This window comes from Contarinia nasturtii, unplaced genomic scaffold (genome assembly GCF_009176525.2).
Source record: "Contarinia nasturtii isolate CC-2019 unplaced genomic scaffold, AAFC_CNas_1.1 Cnas_scaffold_1699, whole genome shotgun sequence".
NCBI classification, from domain to species: domain Eukaryota; kingdom Metazoa; phylum Arthropoda; class Insecta; order Diptera; family Cecidomyiidae; genus Contarinia; species Contarinia nasturtii.
In genome coordinates, this window is record NW_022199032.1 from 1,835,648 (window position 1) to 1,859,693 (window position 24,046).

At 34.8% G+C, this 24,046-nt stretch overlaps 7 protein-coding genes across 10 annotated transcripts; 2 read left to right on the top strand and 5 right to left on the bottom strand.

The window, feature by feature from the left end:
- Positions 1-200: 200 nt before the first annotated feature.
- Positions 201-1,822, bottom strand: LOC116346919 (RNA-binding motif protein, X-linked 2). Its single transcript, XM_031777217.1, has 4 exons — positions 1,694-1,822; positions 1,338-1,620; positions 1,011-1,262; positions 201-939 (listed from the first exon to the last, which is right to left on the bottom strand). Exons 1-4 carry the CDS (start codon positions 1,705-1,707, stop codon positions 757-759), a joined length of 732 nt encoding a protein of 243 aa, XP_031633077.1. The 5' UTR covers positions 1,708-1,822; the 3' UTR covers positions 201-756.
- Positions 1,823-1,918: 96 nt separating this feature from the next.
- Positions 1,919-2,918, top strand: LOC116346920 (V-type proton ATPase subunit F). Its single transcript, XM_031777218.1, has 3 exons — positions 1,919-2,219; positions 2,301-2,506; positions 2,591-2,918. Exons 1-3 carry the CDS (start codon positions 2,084-2,086, stop codon positions 2,624-2,626), a joined length of 378 nt encoding a protein of 125 aa, XP_031633078.1. The 5' UTR covers positions 1,919-2,083; the 3' UTR covers positions 2,627-2,918.
- Positions 2,919-3,674: 756 nt separating this feature from the next.
- Positions 3,675-10,073, bottom strand: LOC116346881 (protein aubergine-like). Its single transcript, XM_031777144.1, has 14 exons — positions 9,745-10,073; positions 9,474-9,624; positions 8,081-8,182; positions 7,853-7,951; positions 7,530-7,715; positions 7,329-7,430; positions 6,728-7,260; positions 6,337-6,660; positions 5,900-6,264; positions 5,528-5,722; positions 5,217-5,456; positions 4,506-5,145; positions 4,401-4,431; positions 3,675-4,333 (listed from the first exon to the last, which is right to left on the bottom strand). Exons 1-14 carry the CDS (start codon positions 9,784-9,786, stop codon positions 4,236-4,238), a joined length of 3,108 nt encoding a protein of 1,035 aa, XP_031633004.1. The 5' UTR covers positions 9,787-10,073; the 3' UTR covers positions 3,675-4,235.
- A 1,267-nt stretch (positions 10,074-11,340) lies between these two features.
- Positions 11,341-16,592, bottom strand: LOC116347062 (protein piwi-like). Of its 4 annotated transcripts, none has more exons than XM_031777463.1 (11): positions 16,445-16,592; positions 15,186-15,242; positions 14,627-15,093; positions 14,211-14,534; positions 13,988-14,142; positions 13,714-13,923; positions 13,442-13,624; positions 13,268-13,381; positions 12,746-13,187; positions 12,483-12,658; positions 11,341-12,418 (listed from the first exon to the last, which is right to left on the bottom strand). In XM_031777463.1, exons 1-11 carry the CDS (start codon positions 16,473-16,475, stop codon positions 12,154-12,156), a joined length of 2,424 nt encoding a protein of 807 aa, XP_031633323.1. In that variant the 5' UTR covers positions 16,476-16,592; the 3' UTR covers positions 11,341-12,153. The 4 variants fall into 4 exon arrangements, with proteins under 4 accessions (XP_031633323.1, XP_031633321.1, XP_031633324.1 ...); XM_031777461.1 differs by having other exon boundaries at positions 14,627-15,096; XM_031777464.1 differs by lacking the exon at positions 16,445-16,592 and adding an exon at positions 15,629-15,684.
- A 1,227-nt stretch (positions 16,593-17,819) lies between these two features.
- On the bottom strand, positions 17,820-19,569 carry LOC116346812 (60S ribosomal protein L10). The gene is made up of 5 exons (XM_031777034.1): positions 19,464-19,569; positions 19,266-19,294; positions 18,547-18,852; positions 18,123-18,285; positions 17,820-18,041 (listed from the first exon to the last, which is right to left on the bottom strand). The coding sequence occupies exons 2-5, from the start codon at positions 19,286-19,288 to the stop codon at positions 17,874-17,876; spliced, it is 660 nt and encodes a 219-aa protein (XP_031632894.1). The 5' UTR covers positions 19,289-19,294; positions 19,464-19,569; the 3' UTR covers positions 17,820-17,873.
- An 87-nt stretch (positions 19,570-19,656) lies between these two features.
- On the top strand, positions 19,657-22,332 carry LOC116346811 (nitric oxide-associated protein 1). Its single transcript, XM_031777033.1, has 5 exons — positions 19,657-20,368; positions 20,430-21,227; positions 21,298-21,333; positions 21,414-21,926; positions 21,997-22,332. The coding sequence occupies exons 1-5, from the start codon at positions 19,792-19,794 to the stop codon at positions 22,200-22,202; spliced, it is 2,130 nt and encodes a 709-aa protein (XP_031632893.1). The 5' UTR covers positions 19,657-19,791; the 3' UTR covers positions 22,203-22,332.
- Positions 22,333-22,414: 82 nt separating this feature from the next.
- Positions 22,415-23,881, bottom strand: LOC116346813 (COP9 signalosome complex subunit 5). Its single transcript, XM_031777036.1, has 4 exons — positions 23,616-23,881; positions 23,400-23,542; positions 22,738-23,332; positions 22,415-22,664 (listed from the first exon to the last, which is right to left on the bottom strand). Exons 1-4 carry the CDS (start codon positions 23,734-23,736, stop codon positions 22,507-22,509), a joined length of 1,017 nt encoding a protein of 338 aa, XP_031632896.1. The 5' UTR covers positions 23,737-23,881; the 3' UTR covers positions 22,415-22,506.
- Between the last annotated feature and the right edge of the window lie 165 nt (positions 23,882-24,046).

The window sequence follows — 24,046 nt, forward strand, 5'->3', positions numbered from 1 at the left end:
AGCCGCAAACGCAACCAACGCATCGCCGTCCACTCTATATGAACAATACAACGAACATGTATGCAGGCGACCGTGCACTGAGAGACGTACGCATACAATATAGCTCGAATCGAATGGCGACGGGTGCATTGCAGCTTGCGTCTCCGCTATGCTTAGCATAGCTATCAGGCATAGAAATATGCGCGAACCGGTCCCTGCCATTGAATAGATCGATTTTTAAACAAATACATGGAAATTCATTTTTATTGATCAATTTTCTTTTCTTGGGGTCAGACAATATGTTTGGATTTTGTGATCTGGATAACGTTAGACGATGATACAGAGTGAAAACAATGATTGTTATAGTTATGGTAGTACTTTTATACGTATCCAATACAACAATCATTTCTATTGTTTCAGATGAGCTGACAAAATCCAAATATATTGGTACACCTTTCTTTCACTCTTGGTATATACAAACACATTCTATTCACAGATTTTTCGGAAAAAAATGAGTAAAAATCAAAATAGAGCGATTTTCCGAAATTCAATGATGCTATTATGGCAGAGAAGATTTTTATGTATCAAATTTTTTTTTTATTTCATTAAAAATGTGTCAAATAATTGTTTCCTTCCATGATGTCATAAGCCTTTATTTACATGTCTCTCTTTAAATTGTATTTTCGACACCAACGTAGTTTCTTGAGCGAAACGGTCTTGAGAATAAAAAATATCCTTAATGTTAATCTATAAAACGATAACAATTGAAATCCAAATTTAATGGCGGTATTTTTTTCGTCGGCGATCTGTTTCCGAATCGCTGCCAGAGTCCGATGATGAGCTTCGACTTGATGATGATGAACGTTTCCTTTTTTTGTTCTTTTTGCTTTTCTTCTCTTTCTTGTCCTTTTTCGATTTTTTCTCTTTCTTGTGTTTTTTGCTCTTTTTTTCCTTTTTCTCCTGAAAATTTCCACGATTTATTTATAACGGAGTGTAAAAATGGTAAAATGATTCTCAAAAAGCCGACATACCTTCTTTGGAATGTCAGTTTCTCGTTTAACATCTCTGATTGGTAGACGCATTGGTAATCGCACTCCATCGACGATTTCTTCTTTAGGCTTTGTTTTAGGCTGATCTTCTTGTTTTATTTGATTTGTTGGCAATTGCATTCTTGGTGCACATCCTTCTTCATGCAATTGTCGAGTTTCATCATCATATTTGTCATTATCTTTTGGCGGTTTATAATCTTTCACATGATCCACTCGCAGCGATTTACCCAAAATCTACAAAACATTTCCCATTTGTATAAAAAAATAACGAAGGTGGAGAGGAAAACAACACAAAAGAGCAATCCTCACCTTAATACCATTTAAATTATCTACGGTCAATACGGTCGATCTTTGATCTTCGTAACATATAAAACAGAAGCCTTTTTGTTTACCCGTCAGTTTGTCTCGTATCATATTTATATTGACTATTTCGCCAAACTGTGAGAACACCGCAATCACATCACCTTCGGTTAGGTCATATGGTAAACCGCCAACAAAAATCCAAGCGCTATTTTTATATTCATCATGCCAAGATGATGTGCCGCCTCGTTTCAACTCATTTTCACTGAGTTTTGTTACATTTTTCATATTCCTATTTTCAAACAAAGAAACAAACAAACATTAATCATTTCACCTAAAAGATAATAATACACAAATTTGCTTACGTTAATGGATTCATTGTGATAAAAACGGTGGGTTTTCCAAAATATCTAAATAATTAGTGTTTATCAAACGTTTGTTTACAGCCAATTGTTTTGTGAGGTTATGATTTGACACTTCTATTCTTTTTGACATTTTACGTATTCAATGCTACAATGGTCGATCGATAGGGATGGTGAGACAAATATATATGTGGCAATACTATCTATTTGTCTCGTTTCGTTTGCAGTGTTTGTTTCAATTCTTTTAACTCATCACGACGTAAGTCAGGTGACAGTTTGAAAATTGTGATTGTGATATAGAGTAAAACACACAACTCAGAACACTAAATTGTTTGGTTGTTGCAAAAAAAGAAGTTTTGTTCGACTTAAAGAAATCACAATTAAATCACGAAAATGGCATTGCATTCGGCTGTAAAAGGAAAACTTATCTCGGTGATTGGTGATGAGGACACTTGTGTTGGATTCTTATTGGGAGGTGTTGGTGAAATCAATAAAAATCGTCATCCCAACTTTATGGTCGTCGACAAAAGTAAAGACCATTTGAAATCGCCCAATTTCGATTTATATTTCTCCAGATCTAACTTGTAACCTTTCGTTTTGCTCACAATAGATACACCAATTGGTGAAATTGAAGAATGCTTCAAACGTTTCATTAAACGCGATGACATTGATATTATTTTGATAAACCAAAGTTACGCTGAATTGATTCGTCATGTGATCGATGCACATACAGCACCATTGCCAGCTGTTTTGGAAATTCCATCCAAAGATCATCCATACGATGCATCCAAAGATTCGATTTTGCGACGTGCCAAGGTATTTTGAACTTTCAAACATTTACGAATTTTTTTTAATTAAAAAAAAAAATCTGAATTTAAATTGTTTTGCTTTTGTTTGCAGGGTATGTTCAATCCAGAAGACATGGGAGCTCGCTAATTACGATAATATATTGAAGTGTGTTGAATGTTGTGTGCGCAAAAGAAAATGCACAAAATCAAATAACGTCAGCCAACATAAAGTGTCATTCAACAAATTATCAGTATTTAATTTTCTGGATTCAGTAATTTTGTTAATATATTCTTGAAACAAATAAGAAAATCGTCTACAAAACGAAATTCAAACAGTTGGTCGGGTTTGAAACTTACTCAACTGTTTAATTTCATTCCATGAAATATCTATGTATATATAAATAAAAAAAAATTATCCAATATGTAATCTGAACAAAACATGATCCATCTTTTCCTAATGCTATTTCTTTAGCAAATTTTTCTGTTGTTATTTTTGTGAAAATATGTTTGAAAATGAACTTAAATAAATTTAGAAAATGAACTTTTAATAAATGTCTGAACATAGTCAGCAAGTTCGGTACAATTTTTCTTTTTTTTTTCAAATAGACAAATTATTTATTAATTCAGAATATTCATCGATGGAATACCTTCTGTTGGGCTCATCAGAGCTGTTATAGGTACCGAGGAGGTGCATGCACTTGAATTTATTTTGGAATTGATTGAATACACTCAAAATATTTACAAGCGTCGTTTTATTGCGTCTTCGATTTATAAGCGTTGGTGTAATCGATCTGGTCTTTGAAATATTACATAATATACCGCGTGTACTTAGCTTGTGTTGCATATGAACCGAGATGCTTTCAGTAGAAACGTTATTTTATTTAACAAATCAGTGGCCGTGGACTATTTGAATTTAGGTGATTGTTATATAGGAGTTATTGTTGACAAAAGAAATAGACAACAAATACTGGCCAAGACGAAGCGACTAGAAATTCATTCAGCTCGCTTTACATTATATAAATTCACGCAAAACATTGACGCTGGATCAAATGACAGGAATTATGTTTGAACTGAAACAAACACAGGATTTTGAACTGAAACGAAAACATACACCTGTTGCAAGAAAGATCAAGAATGAAATATTTAATTTCTTAATTTTTTTCCACATTTTATTTATAATAAAAAAAATTTTTTGTTGCAATACAAAGACAGTATGTATTATCAAAAATATGTGGTTCTTTTAAATTGACTTGAAAGTGACTTGTTGGTATCTAGATTGCTACATAATTTTTTTTGTCTATTGGTTCGTTAACTATCTATTTAAATAGTAACGAAATTTTAAATCCATCTTTGAAACAATTTGTGTCTTAAAAAAATTTGTTATGAATAGAAATATATATCTTTATAAAAAATATATATTTTTTTGTCATTGAAAGAATATATTGTCTTTTTTTATTCACTCGATTTGTCATCCATTTGTACGAACCAATAATTGTTTTAAAACATGCTCTAGCTTAAACGTAAAAGGCATTGTTTACCTGCGAGGTGCAATGTCTATTAAAAAAATATATGATAAAAATGCATTTCATTCTTTGTAATAAGTGGTAGAAATTCACCCGTAGATCTCAATTAATTAACTTCTAATTCGTTAGAATGTCTTATTTTAAATTTTGATTTTTCTGTAATGAACTTAAACGAAGGTGCTGAGAAAACGTTGGTATAAACCAATTCAGGTGGATTTGATGACTTCCTTTCGCTTATAGGAAGTATAGGTATGGTGAAAGTTCTTGTCTTGGAGCAGTATGTAAAAAGTTACCGACCAAAAATGCCAACTTGTGCGCGTACTGACAGACAGCTGAAAGTAAATTAAATGCAAACATAAATGTTTGAATACAAAAATAATGTGATTAATTTCAATTTACCTGGTACACGCGTTGTTCCCGCCCAATTGTACTGAAATATGCAAATAAATGTTTGAGTAATTGTTCGATATCAAATCAAGTAGATATTCTCATTAAGACACTCACGTAAAGATGGCATAATTTGTAAGTCATGATTTGAAGCTTGTCCGGTGGCAGTCCGAATGTGTCGTAAATGACGTTGTAGTTTGTGGGTGTTGCTGTGCCTTGGTTAACGGCTTGTGATACCAAGAAAAAGTCGTAACGTTCTGGCAACGTAACGACATCATCAACAACGGTTCCTGGTGGAACGTTCATTGCAGGACCATTGCCTCTTTCTTCAAAGAATTTCGTGTTAATTCGCTTCGATACAATGACAAAGGCCAATTTAACGGGCTGTTCTTTATAATATTCCTTCAGTGTCCTGAGCAAATGTGCCAACTCATGTTGATAAACATAGTTGGTCTGACCTTCGCCGACACCATCACGATAGAACAAAATCCGTGCGGGTAGCATACCACGTTCACTTTTATACTGTCGCAGTGCCATGGTAACATTAAGCGATAAATTGTTGGATAGCTCTTCTCCATTCTGGTGGGCTGATACAGTACTGAAATAATTACTGGAGTGTTTCATGTCCATGGTGGCGACTAATGCACCATATGAACGTGCCTTATCACGTGTGTCGTGACATACGTCATAACCAATAAACATCACATTCTCCAATGGATGATTGACATTCCACGGCTGTCCTCCGATTTTGGCGTTTCTATATAAAAATGAAAATTATGATTATTCAATCGAAGTGATTTAACAATAAAAAAATCTATATTTTCTTACATTTGAATGGCCACTTTTGTTGCGACCGATCGCGTTTTGCTCATATTACGCATATCCATAACACGACGAGTAACCACTTGGGACGGAAGTGCATGGCGAACGGTGCACACTTTCTTAATCGCACTATAGCGATCGGCTTGATTGTTGCTCACTGCAACGAACACCATTTTCAGATTTTTCTGGCAAATATTTTCCAACACTGTATTTAGTGTTGTGATGCGGTCATCTTGTATAATGAACCTATGGGCAAAAAAAAAATACTTATTTTATTTATACGAAAAAAAAAATATCGTTAGACATTTTTTACGCACTTGAGCGGGGCTCCAAGATCGAATTTCATGCCTGCTGACACTTTTCGGAGTTCTTCGATGAATCCTTCCGCATCCCGCTTCATCGATTCTGGTATAACCACTGCCCACTGATTGTTTTCCAATTTTTTGCTAAAATACATTGAATTTGCTCCTTGCAGTGCATTGGTCCATGCAGCATTCGTGGCCACAATGTCGCTAATGTAGTAAAACGTTTAAAATGTAATAAAATGATGATTTGAAATTCAAAAAGAGGTGTCAACGTTCGTATTCGGGTGCGGTTCAATAAAAAAATTTAATAAACCAAAAACGAAAACGAACTAGAGTCGTTGCCATTTTAAATTTGAAGAAGCTGGAATAAAATAGAATGCATACCGGTTGCCCAATTTAATGGCTTCCCATTTTAATTGGTTTGCAGGAACTGTAACCAAATTTTGAAGTTGAAGTCCCCAATCATTCAATACTGCAATACTATCTGGCGTAGTTTGCAAACGTTGTCTGAATTCCGTCAATCTTTGCACTCGTTGCGATGGACCGACACGTGTAAATTGAGCAACATCTTTCATCAAATTGAAATTCTTTCGCATTTCATCGGTGTATCCGGTTGGATTACATAATTCCGGCACCAAATTTATCGGTTGCGGTACCTCGTCTCGACCTCTTGCACCACGAATATCTTTGTCGGTTGGTAAACATCTCAACAATGGTTGGGATAAGTTGGTGATATTTAAACCGTACCGCTGTAAAATGGAATGTCATACAAATCAATTAGATTAAAATGAAATTTATTTCAATCGCTGTGCGAAACTTACATCTCTATAATAGGTGACGTACGAAACTGGGCCATTATTTGTCTCAAATGTTGTTGTTGGTGACATATCAAAGATAACATCAGAAACGCGGTATGTTTTGTTATTGTACTGGGTGAGAACAACCATGCCCAGAACTTCTTGTTGAAATGCTTGTTGCCAATTATTTCGGAATCGACTGTAGGCGTTCTCCATCAGCTGCAAAACCGTTTGCGACCGCATCAGTTTGAACCGAATTTCGGAATTCATAAGGATGTTTTGCTCATGTTGTCGAATCGACGTTGCATATCCCGGCCATAATTCGATGCCATGCTGTGCGATTGTAATCTAATGGCAAAAATAAATTCACATAAATGAAATGGACTGGATTTTCTTTGGGATATTTTCGACTTACTCTTGCTGCAGCATCGAAATAGTCACGCTGAATGCGTGTTAAATTCAATTTCGTGAGGGCTCTTTTCGAAATGATGTTCAACAATTGCAAAAATTGAATTTCAAGCGGTGAAATGATACCAACGCGGGTGAAATTTATTGCAATTTCTCTTTCCTCACGATCACGCGTTACAATCTGATGGGTTCGATTTCTATTATCGGCCCGATAAAATTCACGGATGGTGAAAATACTTGACCCGCGATCATACAAAAATGTTCCGATATTCTCACGTTCTCTGCCTAATAACGCATTGCGAAACGATGGGTTTTCCACCGGTGGACTGAACTCCACATGATAATGAAATATTTCAAACTTCAGCGCCGAATCAAGCTTGAAGTAATTTGATTTGACCACGAAATTTCGTTGATGACTTTTCGGATCAAATCTTGCTTGCTTTGTAATTCCTTTTGGTTTTGTTTCAATCAATTTCTCTTCGGCTCTCTCACCTCTCTTTGGAATAGCACCTCTGGATGCTTGAGCAGGTTGCTTTTCGTCTATGATATGAAATTTGAAGTGTTTTTTATCATTTTTTTAAAAGAAAAAAACTGTTTTAGCACGTTACCTGATAACTTGGATGTTGATGCAGTTGCAACATCGGCAGATCTTTTCGGTTGAACGTCAGCGGATTTCACGGGTTGGCCCCATGCTGATGGTGGTGCACTTGCTAAATGAATGAACAAGATAAAATGTTATAGATACCAATATGCATACTGTATTTTTGTAATCGACTAACAAAAAAAATCCAAAAAACATAAAAAAGTACCTTGAGTACTCGTCGATGGCTGAGAAGCCAGCGGTTGCTGACGAGATGGTTGTTGTTGTTGTGGTTGCTGCTGTTGTTGTTGTTGTTGTTGCTGTTGTTGTTGTTGTTGTTGTTGTTGTTGTTGTTGTTGTTGTTGTGGAGCACGAGCAGAGGCTGGTGGACCCCATGCTGATGGTGGTGCACTTGCTAAATGAATAAAAAAGAAATATGAGGCGATTAAATGAAACTGGATTTAATTAAACGACAAATATTTACGTCCGATATCAATATCTTGTATTTTGTAATTGACTGAACAGAAAAAAATAAAGAAAACTAAAAAGTACCTTGAGCGCTTGGTTGTGGTTGCTGGCGCGGTGCAGATGGCTGTACTTGTGGAGCACGAGAAGAGGCTGGTGGACCCCATGCTGATGGCGGTGCACTTGCTAAATTTATAAAAACGAACAACATGTTATAGGTCTTTATGTGAAAATTGATGTAAATGACATAGTCAACTATTACATCTTATACCAATACGAATGTATTCGACTAAACAAAAAACAAAAAAAAATTACCTTGAGTGGTAGGCTGTGAAGCCGCTGGTGGTGGGCGCGATGCAGGTGGCTGTTGTGTACCACGAGAATTTGTTGGTTGCGGGCCACGAGATGCCTGAGTATCTGTAAAATGCATAAAACATACATTGAAAGAATTTTTTTTACTTTTTTTTTCTTTTAAAAATTCTTTTTAGCCAACAATTCTTCATCAATTTGTTTCGATATAATTTAAACTGAAAGTAACAAGTGAAGAAAGGAATTTTTAATATACTGCCGAATATCTATTTATTGTTCACTCTACATGCGTATAGTATCGAGTATGGTGCCGTTTTTGTACGAAAACTAAAACAATTTTGATCTGTTTTTCATTGCCTTTATCAATTTCTTGACATGCGTCTTTTATCGCACTGCATTCAGTGGTCATAACTTGATCAAATTGGCCTTCCGAAACACCGTCACGAGAGTAAAATACTTTTCCCAGAAGCATACCATTTTTCTGTTTGTAGAACTTCAAATGTTCTCTGATAATATCGTTAATCTTGTAAAATGAATTATTTTGTTGACTATTTTACATTATTTCTATTTTTTTGTTTCGTGATTCTCCCCTAGGTATAGTGTAAAATCAATTAAATTGCAATTGTTAAAAAAGATTTGATAAAATTCTAAAATAAAATTTATAATCATTCTAAATATGATACTAGAACAATTGGCATTTCATTTCCATACTTTTTGCATTAAAAATTGGTTATATTTTGAATATAAATAAATTTTAGTTGATAAAATTTGTTTTTTTTTTTCAGTTGGAAAATAAATTGAGAATTGTTGAAAAACTCAAAATCAAAGATAATTGCATTGATTTCATGCCGTTATTTTCCCCTCTTCTTTTTCCTTCTTCTTCTTCGAAGACAAAATAACTCTTCGTACATAGTGTTCATTGCATGAGAATGCACATTTTTTCATGCTACACTTTTTTAAGGTATAGAATCTTTATCATCGTCCATGAAATTAAATTGAATCGGTATAAATTCGAAATTAACGCAAATACAAACTCTGTTGCCGGACTATCAATATAACCAATTTCATAATATTATGAAATTATGAAATTATATCGACTTTGACATACTAGAGTTTGACTGTTGTAGTAGTTTTGTGATGACACAAAGAAACACAAAAATGTTAAAAAATAGTCTTCTGCTTTTGTTTTGATATCAAAGATTATATTTAGTCGGCAAAATTCCGATTTATTGCCTTCTTCAAATGTAGCATCTTAATTGAAATTTAAAGCAATGCACACTTGGATCTGATTTCATGCAAAAGTGAGTCGAAAGAAGAATGAAACAGTAAATTGTGCTCATGCATTCCGTTATACCAATGAAATGCAAACGATTACAAAAAAAAATGAGCATCATCTTACTTTGAGGTTGATTTTTGCGCGCTCTACCACCTAACGGCGGACCGAATGCATCGGTGTCAGCAAAGTTAGTTGGACGCTGCTGATTTTGGTTGTTCGGTTGTTGTTGGTTTTGGGACCTTCCTTGGTTTCCCCAAGCATTTCCGCCTTGTTGCTTTTGTACAAATCAATTGTAATGAAAAGACAAACATTAGTTCAGTGCAATTATTCACACAATTATATTTGGGTTCATAAAAACAAGCCAAAAATAAAAGAATATAAAGTAAAAAATTACCGATGGTCTTCCATTGCGGTGTCCACGTGGCTGTTGACTCATATTCGTGCAACACTTTTGTCTTTTAGTTTCACTTTTAGTTACACTAGTTGGGCTTGTTGCTTCGTTTTGCGCTTAAAATTGCACTTTCTGCATGCAATAATCCTTTTCTGAGTAGAAAATTCGTATTCGCAATTCTACCACAAATTAATTTGTCGCGTTAAAATAATTATTGGTTAAAATTTATTATCAATATTCATGCATTAAAATGTTAAAATTGTTATTAAAAAAAATGAAATGCAACAAGATGAAATGAAACAACTTGTGAACAACTGTATCGAACAAAAATATACTGAGCTCAGTGATCAGAAATGTTGTCGTTTTGTGACTGTATCTCTCGATCTGAAGGTATACTGACATTTGTATATGTATAATCTATACTGATTGATGTAGATGTATAACCTACACTATGTAATGTGGAGAGAAATACGCACACAGTACAACATTCAGAACGAAACATATCAATGTATGTATGTGTGAGATCATGTATTGAACTGGGCTTCGGTTGAATAAAACGTCTCACAAAACACACGCACACATTGAAATGAATCGTTCACTCTCGTTGTTACCTATTTATTTTCGTAACGTTTGCAGTTTTGCTTGTATTGTATTTCATCCGTTCATTATCATATGTTTTTTTTTTCTATGCCGGCACACTTGAAGACAAATTTGCACACAAATTTTCATGAATGTGTGGTTTTTTTCTGATTTCATATCTCCTTTTGAACAGAGATATGAACAAAGAGTGCAAGAAAAGAAAAATAAATAAAACCGTTTCCATGGTCTGTGGTTTCGCATTTGCGGCATTGCATATTTATGACATGGTAATGGTGTGTGAATTGAATCGTATCGTCAACACGATTCTTACCATGAAAATTGCACCGTTATGGGCACGTATATAATGAGAATTCTTATGAGAAGATGTATTTATTCGCATAAGAAACCCGAAATCTTTGAAGATTTTAATTTCGTTATCATAATTTTGAAAAAAAAAAAAAATGAATTTGAGCATAAATCGTCGACTATCAAAGAGTGCATGTAAAAAAAGTCAACCAATTGAGTAACGCCAACTAAAATACCGCCAATTAATTGTCGATTTGAAAAAACACGCTGCTTTCCATTACAGTACTTTCAAACATTCTAACGACACTATCTACATCTCATGCTCTGTACTTTTGTCCTTGAACAATAAAAGTTAACACATTCCAAATATCTTGTTTCAGTTACTCTGCGTTAGTTTCATTTTTTTAAGTTAATAATTTATTGTATCATTATCTGGTTGTGAGGACAATTGAAATTCAAAATATATCTTAAAACTTACCACCTATTGTGCGAATTAGATATGGTTGTAAAAAAAAAACAATATGCATCAATGATCAATAAATTATACCATTTTATGATTTTTGTAAAAAATTTCGTGGTCTGTTTATGTTCGGCCATAAAATTTCCTACTCACCAAGCTGATGAATGATTTATTTTTAAGTGTTGAAAAAAATGCGAGAAACGTGAGAAAATTTGATTTTTCGAAAATTGGCTGCAATAAAAATTTAAAATATGTCTGGGTTTCTGAGTAGATTTTGTTAATTTTATTTTCGGAGAAAAATGATATTTTCGGCTTTAAAATTCAAACTTATGATTAAGTTACATTGTTTGTGTAAGAAAGAGATAAATTCAATTATTGATTGAATGGTATTGGTTTGGTGTTTACATTGATTTTTTTCGGTTCAAACATTAGAATAATGTTTAATCAAAATTCATCATGAACTTAATTACTGACTAAATGCTTTTTTGTTGCTGTAATTTTTGAATATGATATCTTCCACTGTGTAAACAGTCTGGCGACAGTCACGAAACCACATACACAATATAAGAAACTGATAGCGTAAACGGATTTGATATGGTATGTCTTTTTATGCAACCGAGTAGGTTCAGAGAAAAGTGCTTATGCATGAGCATATACTGTTATTTATGAGAAGTGCAAACAAAAACTCCATACTTAACAGAGTTTCGTATGCATTCAAAACAGAGTTTCGTATGCATTCAAAACATTGCGTATAATATTTTTTACGCATTAAGCACTTTTAAAGTCTCCATTGAGGGGACATTTTCTTCGTAGAAACGAAAAAATGTTTATCTATAATTATAAGATGAAAAATATGGCAAGTTTGAAATTTTTTTAGTTTTTTTAACTTTTGAAGCTAGTCCCGATTTTTTTTTGTCATTTATGACATCATGCTCTTTTTTTTTGTAAAAAATATGTCTTTGATTGAAATCTTGTTTGCAAGTACGGGTTGGCTCTTAAAGGCTGATGTAACTTAAATCAAACTTATACTTAAAAAAAGGAAACTGGTAAATTCGGTGGCCAGTTGTTTACAAAAAGTATAGACTTTGCTCCAATTGATTGTGTGGCACACGATGCATGTAGTTTGAAACCAAGAAGCACAATTTCGTGGCATACTGCAGAACGGCTGGTACTTTTGTGGTGCCGCACCAATTGAAGTACAAGTGTGTGTGCTTGTATGTCCAGATCTGTAGCTTATCCGGCGGTAGATTCGATGTGTCGTGGATAATGTTGTAATTTGTTGGCGAAACGGTGCCTTGCGTTGATGATGCCGAAATCAAGAAAAATTCATACCTATAACAAAAGAACAACAACATTTATTAGAATTCACCAATTCAGTTGATATTTTTTATTTTACCTTTCGGCCAGTGTGATTACGTCGTCCACGACGGTTCCACAATCTGGATTACGATCACCATTGAAAATGCGAGCATTGATCTTTTTGGTGACAATCATGAATGCCATTTCAAGCGGTTGTTCCGCAGATGCATACATCTCCTTCAACTTTGTTTCCAAATTCTTTACTTCCATATCCTTGAAATTGATACAAACGACAATTATGAATATCGATCGAACAATATATGGATAGATATTCAATTAAAAAAAAAATGTTCAAATTACCTTGACATATTGAATGTCACCATCACCGACACCACCTCTATAGATGATAATCTTTCGGGGCAATTGCGAATGCTTATTGCGGTAAGCAATGATGGCCTTTTTTACGCTGATTGAAAATTCGTTCGATAACGTCTCGGAAGAAGAGTAAGTGCTGACCGTGGCAAAGAAGCTAAAATCACTTTTTAAATCCATGGTGGCCACCAAACAACCATATGACATATTCTTGTTTTGTGAATCCTTCGACACATCAAAACCGATGGTCATCACACCGCCCAATGGGATCTTCGCACCCCATGGTGCCCCACCCAACTTCGCACACATCTGGATGATGATTTTTGTGACGATCGAATCATATCCTTTATCTTTGGTAAGATTGAACTTGGTGGCCACTTGCGACGGAATCGCATTATCGCCATAGCACTTCTTTTTGATCGACGAGTAGCTACATTTTGAATAAAGTTAACATTGAGTTTAGTTTAAATGGACAAAACTTATTGATGATTCAATTGACTTTATACTTACACGTCGGCGTTGTTGTTTTTATTCGATGTTACAACGAAAAACATCATTTGTGGATTGGTATTGGCCAAGCGATCAACTTCACCGGCTAAAGCGCGATCGTTATTCACATTAACGCTAAAATAACAATGCTCGAATTAATTTTGAATTAAAAAAAAATCGAAATTAGTTCATTACCTTCGTGGTTTGTTGATTTGGAAGCCCATGTTGCCGGCCAATTCGATGCCTCGATTAACAAATCGGTTCACATCACGTTCCATGATGCTTGGAAATATGATGTACCATCGCTTCAATTCGATACTTGTTTGAAATAGTTTCAAAGTGCGACCACATTCTCGATCCCATCCACCATCTCGAACACTGATTGAATCAAAACAAATCATATAATCAATTACATTTCATAAATATTTGGCTTTGTTTGGACAAAATTTAAACAATTAACAACTTACGTATGTTCTCTATTGCCACCAAAGTACAATATTTCGGACTTGAGCTTATGCCCTTCAACGTTCACCAAATTTTTTTCCAAGTCAAGATTCCATTCTCTCAACACACTAATGCTTTCGGGTGTGCTGCGCACACGATTGTTGTATTGTAACAATCGTTCTTTTCGTGTGCGTCCCACCATCTGTGAATACGGTTTCATCATATTCTTCAAACTAGAAAGAATTTGGATTTAATTTTAAAATTCATCCTAGTGGCATTGATTTGAATTGCACTTACGGAATATTGTTACGTTGTTGTTCCGATAAACCGGTGATGCGACACAGCTCTGGTATGAGCCATATCGGTTTATCCGATCCACCGCGAATGTTCTTTTCTTTTGGTCGACTTATCAAGAGCGGTTGGTTTTTGTCCCGAATGGTGAGGCGATATTTCTAACAAACACAAAGAAAAGAAAGCACACATAAAATTCCATCATTCTTTGACGTTTTGTTCAATTTACCTCTTGGTAATAGTCCACAAGAGTGACTGCTTTGCCTCGTTGGTCGAATGTTGTCATGGGAGATATGTCGAAATCAACATCATCGATGCGATATGTTTTATTGTTGTATGCGGTAAGCACTGTCAATCCAAGTGCCTTTTGTTTGAAATTATTTTGATAGCCACCTCGATCGGTGCGTACTAGCTCTTGCAACATATCGTAAGCTGTGTCCATACGCATAACCTTATGCGCCACATCACAATTTAGTAGTATATCCTGTTCATGCTTGCGAATGCTCGTTGCAAATCCGGGCCATAATTCAATTTTGAATTGGTTCAATGGAATCTACGATTGAAAAAAAGCGAACGACGCATAAATCGATAAATTCACATTTATTTAATCACAACCGATTTTGTTTCGATCAATTCAAAAATTACCTTGGATGCTGCATCGTAGAAATTACGACCGACCAATTGTAGCTTCAGACCAGCTGTTGCCCGTCGCAAAATTAAATTGAGAATTTGCAGCGATTCTTGTTCATCCATTTGAACGACTTTGGTGAATTGAAGTTTCAGAGTATACTCTTCATCGGTGCGTGTTTTTGATGTTAAATTAACAACCCCACGGTCACCACCCAAGTCTCGTGTTACAAACAATTGCGTACCATCAAACAAAAATCCACCAATCGTTTCCTTGTGTTGCATGATTAATGCATTTCGCAATCGGCTCAACAAACATTCCGGTTCGAATGTGACATGATACTTGTAAATATTCCATTCGGGTGTTTTCAACAAACGAAAATAATTCGCTTGCAATTTTACACGTTCGCCACCGGTAAAACTTTTGGCCAAATCATGCGGTCGTGTATGCAGAATTTGCGGCATTCGACTTCGTCGGTCACTGCCTGCTTTATCAAATTATAGTTTTTTTTTTCTACGTTGAATTTCACATTTTTATCACACAAACGATTGTTACACATTTTTTACATTCACTTACCTTCAACATTTCGTCGTTTTGATGGTCCTTCTTCTTGATCATCACGAGGCCGTTTGGCTATAGAAAAAAAACACAACAACCAAAAAAATGCACATCATTTATTAAAAAATAATATTTTTGAACATTTTTCCATTATTTCACAACACCGATTATTAATCTAGCGGATTCCGAAACAATCGAAATGAAAATAAAAACATTAAAAACATCACTAATGGTCGAACATAACTTGTTAGACTACTTGAATTATCACATTTGAATCATCTATTTGTTATTTTTCCCGTTATGATATGCACGATTTGTTTAAAAAAAACAGCACTTGTTTGCTATATATGTGAAAAATTGACATTCCTCAAATAAAAAAAAAACGAAGTAATTTAAATTAAATCAGTAGAAATGCTGGACATTTTCTAATACGTTCTCGTCGATAAATAAAAAAAAATTACCAGTCCCTGCTGGCTCTTTAGCGCCTTCCATCTTAGTGCACTTTTCGAAATGAAATGAACGAGAATTTTTTTTGAACCGAATTCTAAGCTGTGGTTTTTGCTAGCTTTGCAAATTTTTCTGGACAATCAAAAGTATGTATACAAAACCGTTCGTATGTTTGTGTGAGTTCTGTTCTTTTCATATTGCATCGCATGTATCGCCGCAAACGCGACGGCGACATTAGCATGAATCACCATATTGGTGGCCGTTCACAAGCGCATTTGTAATATAAATCCATGTCGAATTGATAATTCATTTTCATAGCCGCATAAAACAATTCTTGGAAATTGATTTTTATATTCATTGAGATTGATTTTTCGTTATTTCAATGCAATTACAGGATTTTTTTGTGAATGCTCAGATGAATCAGACTCTTTTTTGTAAAAAATATTAAATGATTGTCGTGATTATTGAGAATACCCAAATCAACAAAAGAAATCACATTGTAACGTGCACATTTTCTAAAAAAAATCAATTCGAACGAGCAAAAGCAATCATTAAACACTAGCAAAAAACCGACATACATTGCACACTAGCCGGTTAAATGGTTTCATATATTCAACAAGTGCGCAATAGATTTGTTATTTGTACCGTTAATTTGATGCTATGCATTTCTACTCGGGGTTTGTTTAAAAAAAGTTTTGTTTGCAAACTAAACGCAGAATGTAAAAATTGTTGTTGCGGAAATCGAATATAAAAGCCAATTTTTCTTTGTACCAATCAATTGTTCACCGGTTTTCTTTCTTTCGAAAATTAAAAAGAATAATTCAAATTACCTGATGAGGTACTTGGTTGATTATCATCCATTTTGTTGCACTATTTGAACTGAAAAGACTGAAAGAGATTTTTTTCCCAGAGTTTAAGCCGCTGTTCTACAATTTTGCAGATTGTTCAGTCGATGTATTTGTGTGAGTGTATGTTCACTGTTGCAGCAAAATGCTAGATCGCGCATACGGCGCACGGCTTAGAATAATTTTTTTTTGTATGTATTGACCTTAATGAGCGTTCACAAGCGAAATGGCAAAGCATTTTGTGTCGATTTGGACTCTCCACTACGGACAGAATTTGGCATGATTTTTGAAAAATTTATATCTCAAGCGAAAACGGTTTAACAACTATGAACAAAAATTTGCCAAACAATCAATTTCAATGTATTTGTGTTAGTTAAAATGTAAGCATTTTCAGATGTTTGACAGACGATTTATTTCGGTTCGATTTCATATTGCTACGTCAACAAGTGAAAAGTGCAGACATTTTAATAAATTTCAAACAATGACACCACTGTTATGTTCAGCACTGTTATGTCCAAGTAAAGAATTATGTCAAATATGCGCTATTTGCGATATATACTAATATTACTTTTTTAAGAGGATCACATCCTCGAAAAAACGATTCCACAACATTCCATGGCAATACCAATAAAAGCTGATTTGATGCAGTACATCATCACTCACCGAAATATTTTAATGGCACGCACGTCTTTCTTTTTATAGAATTTCTTTTGTTTGTAAATAAATTTGCAATAAAATTTAATGCTCCGTTTGTTGCACACATAAGTAAGGTATTTTTGTATAGCCATAAAATGCGGCTTAAATCTGTACATGTATTTATTCCTTTTACACATTGACAAACATTTTCATGGATTTTATGCAAAATCTCTGAAAACAAAAGGCTGCAGTAACCAATTAACTACCCAAAAAAGTCATTTCATTTGAATCGAAAACGTATCGTTTTAATTTATGAAGTCGAACAGAGATGAGTTTTGGATCTAAGCCATTTTGATCGTGTCTGTGGAAAATATTTGATTTCAAAAGCAACTGCCCAAGAGAGTTTGAAATTAAAAAAAAAAAACACTTATTTTCCAATATAAGCGATTCTGAGCATAATTTGAACTCACAATTCAAATCACATTCTGATATAAATATATCAATGACTGTAATTTCACTATAAAATATTGTTTTATCCAAAAGAGAAGAAAAAAAAACATTTCAAAGATGCTGTATCAACAGACCCATGTTTTATAATATCTGTCTTGATTATGCATCTCAGAGTATGGTCAAAACAAAAATAAAAAAACATAAAAAAGAATAAGAAACAATTAAAATGTAATAAAAATGTTGTTTTTATTTCATTTTTTTTTTCGTTTTTTCATTGAATCGGTTGCTTAAGATGTCCAGCATGTATGCCGTTGATTACAAATCAAATTTATTCAGCATAGATTTGAGCTTGAACCTTTTCCCAGGCAGCCATTGGACCGTGTTCTGGTCTGTATTTAACGTTGCAACCATCTGGAGCCAAACGTCCTTCGTCACGAAGTTCTTCATAACGTTGACGATCGAATTTGGTGAATCCCCATTTCTTTGAAACGAAAATCTGTGCACAAAGTAAATAAACAAATTATGAATTGTTTGCAAATGAGAGAAGAAAAAATGTGATTGTTTTATATTATATTACCTTTTGACGTCCTGGGAACTTGAACTTAGCACGACGCAAAGCTTCAATGACTTGAGCCTTGTAACGGTCAGCTGAACGCACTGACATGATTGGTTGGCCAATGTGTACACGTGCTACGGTACCTTGTGGTTTACCGAAAGCACCACGCATTCCAGTTTGGAGTCTGTTAATGAACACAAAACGAAAAATAAATGAATAAATCAGGCAAAACATCGACTGTGTCGACATGTGTCTATCAAATTATGTCACGGCGTGAATGTGAATTCGGATAAATGGCATCAGTTAAAGAATGTCAAAAAGGTTTGTAATCATAGAATTCATAACCCAGTGCTCGAAGCAATATCATCATAAAATATCCATGATTCACCAAACACATGACATGATGAAGAAAAAAAAAATAGTCAACAGCAAATGCAACACATACCTATCAGCTCCGGCGCACGACAACATCTTGTTGATCCGAATGACGTGGAATGGATGAACTCGCATACGGATGTGGAATTGATCCTTACCGCAGTGCTTGACCAAGTATTTGTTACAGCAAATACGTCCGGCTTCCAAAGCTTCTGAACTCAATTGTTCATATTCGTCAGACACCAAGTGAACGCATAGTGGGAAATCTTCGACCGAAGCCTTCTTTTTACCCAAATCGAAAATACGGATTTTTGGATCTGGTACACCACGACAGAAACGTGATTTTGGATACGGCTTATTTTTACAATAGCGGTAGCTGTAAACAAGAATACATACATTTAGTATATATTCCAATCATAATGAATCACAATTTTATATCTAAAAAGATCTATGCGAAAATACGAAAAAAAACAACCAACTAAATTCCGTACGTGTTAACAATTATTTTTCCACGTGAAACACTCGCATACATTCAAAAAATGAATTGTTACAGTCATTTTGAGGTTAGAATTTTGGAAAACTATTCTACCTCACCCAATGACGTGTTTTTTTATCTACCTTCATTTAAATTATCGTTTTTAATACGAAATTAAATCGATTTTTTAAATAATTTTGTAATAAAGGCGATTGGATTGAGTCACACTTAAATCACTCGTTCACACATTTCTCTTTGTCATAATATTCGGTTTCACATTTCATATCAACACAAGGTAATTGCTATACACTCACCATCTAGCTGGACGGCGACCCATTTTCGCCTGAAAAAAATCCAGAAAATATATTAAAATTATTATATTCCATCGAAAAATATTGATACATCTCAACAGAGAACATTCTAATAAAAATTCTGATATAATTTTTAAAAAAATTCACTGGATAATATCGTGGATGATTAGAAATTAAAAAAAAAATTGTAAAAACACGAACCTTTGTGTCTTCTTGTTCGGATCTGAAAAGAAAAGACTTAGTTTTGTGATGAAGGAAGTATGCACGCTTTCAATGAAACGCCACACATTTGTACGGTGGCAACTATTGAAATCACAAAAATGTCATCTGTCAATTGGCTGACACTGACAGTTTTTCACCATATGATATAGAGACTTACAAACATACACACACGTGTATAAGGTTATGTCCAATGTTGAAATGAATATAAAAACATTTTAGGCAAATACGTTGGTAATGAATAAGTGCGGTGCATTTTAAAAACAAATACTTCATCGATTTTCTGTGAAATTGACAAACATTTTTCGAGATGATTCGAATTTTACAGTCGTCACAAAAATTGACCATTTTTTCAACAAATCGACGATTGTTGCATATTGTTAAATCAATCGAATTGGACGAACCTGCTTACCATAAGACTCCGATTGATCCACAAATTGTATCGTTAGTTAAGAAATATGAATCGGACATTATCTATAGTTCGGCTGTTGAATCATATAAGAAACCGCTATCATATAAACAAAGAGCCGAATTAAAATTTAAACTCAACTCCAATGATTATAAGGAACGATTAGAAAAAGCAAGAGCACCAACAGTATCATTGATTGCGCAAAAATTTGCCCAAATTTCTAAATTAAAAGAAAATGAGGAAACACAACCAGTAGCTGAAGATGAACCATTGAAAGTTGTAAACGAATCGGAACCACCGGAAAAAAGGGAAGAAAAAGCGGTATTGGCAAAAGCAAAATTGGAAATATTAACGGAATTGAATATGAGACAATCGGCTCTTGATTATGAACTGCAATCGGTGCCCGGCAATTGGATGGAGGACTATGAAACGTATGATGAAAAAGAGTTGATGCCAGAAACACAGTATGGAACACCAGGTAAACAAGACATTTTTCATGCAAATAAAAAAAAAATCTATATTAAAATGTCTGATTTTAGATCCAAATGCGAGAATTTCAAATGTACCATGTCATGGATGTGGTGCAAATTTACATTGTGCCGATCCCAGCATTCCCGGCTATTTGCCCAGCGAATTGATAAAAGGTCACGACAAGAACACACTCCAACGATTGACTTGCCAACGATGTCACTTTTTGAAAAACTACAATACCGCACTCAAAGTACAGGTCAATGCCGATGACTACATAAATATGTTATCAAAAATCAAAGACGAATGGGCGCTTGCAATTTTAATGGTGGATTTAACCGATTTTCCATGCTCAATATGGCCGAATATAGTTGATATCATTGGCGAAAAACGGCCGGTCATTGTGGTTGGTAATAAAATCGATCTTTTGCCACAAGATTCCATCGAATATTTGAAACACATCAAAGAATGCTTGGAAGATTCGCTAATCCAGTCGGGATTGACAAAGACGAATATCAAACATACATGTTTAATATCATCAAAAACGAATTATGGAATTGAAGATTTAATCACCACTCTTTATGCAATTTGGCCAAATAAAGGCGATGTATATTTGATGGGCAACACAAATGTTGGTAAAAGTACGCTATTCAATGCTTTATTAGGATCAGATTATTGCAAAATTCGAGCCAGAAGTCTAATACGGCGTGCAACATCCAGTTTATGGCCGGGAACAACGCTTCGCATGTTAAAATTTCCCATTGCAAGACCATCAAATGCGCTGCTGATTGAACGACAAAAACGATTGCAGAATGAAGAACGACAAAGACAAGCATTGGAAAGTCTACGTCTAAGTCAAGTGTTTAGCGGTAGACAACCAAAATATTATTGATTGTTTTACGATTATTTTATTCTTTTCTTTTGTGATTCTCCCCTTAGGTAGACAACCAGAGAAAACGCTTATGGAACATATTGGTGAGTTTTGTTTTTTTTCCCGAACATTTTAAAGTCAATATCTATTAATCACATGACCGAATGTTAACATCGTTGTTTAGGTCTAACTTATGAACTTGAACCGGAATCAAAATTTGAAAGTGCCGTAGAGTTAACGGATGCACCACCATTAGAAAAATACTTCAATGAGAATCATAAAGCGTTTAAATTTGGAAAATGGCTGTACGATACACCGGGTGTTATACAAAATGAGCAAATCATCAATTTGTTGACCAGCGAAGAATTGCTCTATACAATTCCAAAAGAAACTCTATGGCCAAGAGTTTTCATTTTATATCCCGGTCAAACGCTATTTCTATCTGGACTTGGACGTATTGATTATACCGGCGGCGCCAGTGAAGTGCGATTGGCTGTGTATGCATCTGAAAAATTGTCCATATTAATAACGTCCACAAATATGGCTGACGAAATCTATGAACAATGTCTTGGCACCGATATACTGAATGTTCCACGCGGCACTGACAAACGATTGCAAGAATTTCCAGCGCTCAAACGGCATTCAGATAAAATTTCAATCGGAAATTATGCAGAGTTCCGAACAATATCCGCTTGCGGTGAGTAGTTTTTTTCTCTCTAGTGCCTTTTGATTTGAAGTATGTTTGACTCTTTGATATTTTTTTGTAGATATCATACTGTCATCTGCCGGTTGGGTGTCTGTTAACATACCACCAAGTCAAATGGCAAACTTTCATGCATGGACACCAGAAGGACGTGGAATATTTGTAAGAAAACCAGCTCTACTCCCGTATGCCGCCGAATTATATCGAGGCAAACGAATGAGATTTACACCAGCTTACACTCAAAAAGAACCCAAACAAGTTATGTATTAAGAAGTTTTTTTGATAGTCGTAGACATTAAGAAAATAATCACTGTAGTTTGGAATTACAATTATGTTGTTAAACTGTGACCGAATAAATGTCGAATTGTGACCGAATAAAACATTTATTTTTTAAAAAATTTAGAGAGGAGTATTTGGTTCGTTTATTCGAATTATCTGACATTGATAAGATTGTCTTGGTTAGAAAAAAAAACGTGGAGGTATAAGCTACATAAAAGTTTGAAATTTATTTGCTTTACATTAAATTAGAAACAATGTTGAATTATCTTTTATCCGAGAGATTTTCTGTTTCTTCTTAAATTTGGTTCAATTTCTTGGTGCCAATGGAGTTGAAGAGTTTGTCCTTTGCCACTTGTGCCATTAGGCCATGAATCAGTTCAATTGATGCGCGGCTGCAGTCTCGTGTGGCCTTTGTGAGTTTGTCTTCAGTACGTTTTTCATTTGGATCACCGCCTGCAATGAATTAAAAAAAAAAAACAATAGAAGACTCGGTGTTTTAAAGTAAGTAAAAAAATGAGGCACTTACTTGATACAACAAATGGCCCCCTTCCCAAACTGGCTTCGCTTTGTTCCAATTTTTCTGATAAATCGAATATTTGACCGGTTGTATATTCGGTGTTGCTTAACAAACCCGAACTGCCTAATGTATTGACCCAGTACTTATTCCACAATGAATCGAGCAATTTTCGATCTAAAGCCGATTTGAAATAGCTCACTTCTAACGCATAATATTGTTTGCAATGAACGCCAAAATCTTCAATTTTATTCAATGGAATTGTTTGATATTCCGATGGTTCTTCATTTGGTGGTTTATAACCTTTGGGATATGTTCGAAATGCGCCCAAGCACACTTTTCCAGCCGACACCGTACGCACTGGATCAACAACAATGGCCACAAATGGTTCTTGGAAATTTTGATTCAGCATTTGTGTTGACACATCAATACCAGATAACCAACAACCGTAGCCCGGATGACTGTGATACCAGCCAATTGCATTTTCCAAGCGTCCAACTTCCGATGCGGATTCAATATATGCCGTCATGTATTCGTATGCTTGTGATTGTGCATTGACACGCGTTTCTGTTCCTTCAACCGGCAATGCAAACGCATCCATCACAATCTATAAACATCATTTCAAAGACAATGAAATTTCATATGTATGCGATAACCATTGTCAAACCACTTACCATTGTATTTTCAACGACTTTTCCTAACAACAGACCCATAATTTCCAATGAACCACCTGAACGGGCATGCATCACCATTTTGAGTAATGCCAATGCCGAGATTTGAATATCCTTAAAGTAATGTGGATCTTTTTCCCATGGACCTACGAACAGATAAAAATTTATTAATCGAGACGATTGTAATTTAATCACGATATTTTGCGTGACTACACTTACGAGCTGATAAAAACTGTTGCTGTTCTTGTCCATCGTATCGAAATATTTCATCGCTGGGTGGAAGTGTTTCGATTTCGTTTTCGATTTCCCATCGTTTTTGTGCGCTTTCAGCGTCTGCCATTATTGTTGTTTGATTAATCTTTCTAACAAAATTCTTAAATTCGAAAATAATGCAGCTTTGTTCCCGATGCAATGTGAGTGAACCAACAGAAAAAAACTAAAAGTGTCGGTCTATGAGTTGATACAGTATTTTTGGTTGTTGTTTAGCTGTGTCAAGTGACAAGCAAAATGTACATTTGCGATTTAGTTCGCAAAAATGACGTCCAGTGTAGATTTGGCGCTGTACACAAAACCGTTGCGATCAGGGTCATACATATTTATTGTTCAATTTATTTTTGCGATCGAAAATGATGTGATGTGCAACGTAATGT

Excerpts from the sequence above, each read along its gene's own strand:
- LOC116346919 (XM_031777217.1), bottom strand. Across the intron at positions 1,263-1,337 it reads ATAATTTAAATGGTATTAAG|ATTTTGGGTAAATCGCTGCG; the intron begins GTGAGGATTGCT and ends AATGTTTTGTAG. Across the intron at positions 940-1,010 it reads AAACTGACATTCCAAAGAAG|GAGAAAAAGGAAAAAAAGAG; the intron begins GTATGTCGGCTT and ends GGAAATTTTCAG.
- LOC116346920 (XM_031777218.1), top strand. The coding sequence starts at position 2,084 with ATGGCATTGCATTCGGCTGTAAAAGGAAAACTTATCTCGGTGATTGGT. Across the intron at positions 2,220-2,300 it reads CTTTATGGTCGTCGACAAAA|ATACACCAATTGGTGAAATT; the intron begins GTAAAGACCATT and ends TGCTCACAATAG. Across the intron at positions 2,507-2,590 it reads CGATTTTGCGACGTGCCAAG|GGTATGTTCAATCCAGAAGA; the intron begins GTATTTTGAACT and ends TTTTGTTTGCAG.
- LOC116346881 (XM_031777144.1), bottom strand. The coding sequence starts at position 9,786 with ATGAGTCAACAGCCACGTGGACACCGCAATGGAAGACCATCG. Across the intron at positions 7,716-7,852 it reads ACCACAACCAAGCGCTCAAG|CAAGTGCACCACCATCAGCA; the intron begins GTACTTTTTAGT and ends TTATTCATTTAG. Across the intron at positions 4,432-4,505 it reads ACAAATTATGCCATCTTTAC|TACAATTGGGCGGGAACAAC; the intron begins GTGAGTGTCTTA and ends TGCATATTTCAG.
- LOC116347062 (XM_031777461.1), bottom strand. The coding sequence starts at position 16,475 with ATGGATGATAATCAACCAAGTACCTCATCAG. Across the intron at positions 13,382-13,441 it reads CAAATCAACAAACCACGAAG|CGTTAATGTGAATAACGATC; the intron begins GTAATGAACTAA and ends TTGTTATTTTAG. Across the intron at positions 13,188-13,267 it reads AAAAACAACAACGCCGACGT|CTACTCGTCGATCAAAAAGA; the intron begins GTAAGTATAAAG and ends TTCAAAATGTAG.
- LOC116346812 (XM_031777034.1), bottom strand. The coding sequence starts at position 19,288 with ATGGGTCGCCGTCCAGCTAGATG. Across the intron at positions 18,286-18,546 it reads TCGTGCGCCGGAGCTGATAG|ACTCCAAACTGGAATGCGTG; the intron begins GTATGTGTTGCA and ends GTTCATTAACAG. Across the intron at positions 18,042-18,122 it reads AGTTCCCAGGACGTCAAAAG|ATTTTCGTTTCAAAGAAATG; the intron begins GTAATATAATAT and ends CTTTGTGCACAG.
- LOC116346811 (XM_031777033.1), top strand. The coding sequence starts at position 19,792 with ATGATTCGAATTTTACAGTCGTCACAAAAATTGACCATTTTTTCAACA. Across the intron at positions 20,369-20,429 it reads AACACAGTATGGAACACCAG|ATCCAAATGCGAGAATTTCA; the intron begins GTAAACAAGACA and ends GTCTGATTTTAG. Across the intron at positions 21,927-21,996 it reads CCGAACAATATCCGCTTGCG|ATATCATACTGTCATCTGCC; the intron begins GTGAGTAGTTTT and ends ATTTTTTTGTAG.
- LOC116346813 (XM_031777036.1), bottom strand. The coding sequence starts at position 23,736 with ATGGCAGACGCTGAAAGCGCACAAAAACGATGGGAAATCGAAAACGAA. Across the intron at positions 23,543-23,615 it reads GCAACAGTTTTTATCAGCTC|GTCCATGGGAAAAAGATCCA; the intron begins GTAAGTGTAGTC and ends ATCTGTTCGTAG. Across the intron at positions 23,333-23,399 it reads AAGTCGTTGAAAATACAATG|ATTGTGATGGATGCGTTTGC; the intron begins GTAAGTGGTTTG and ends TGATGTTTATAG.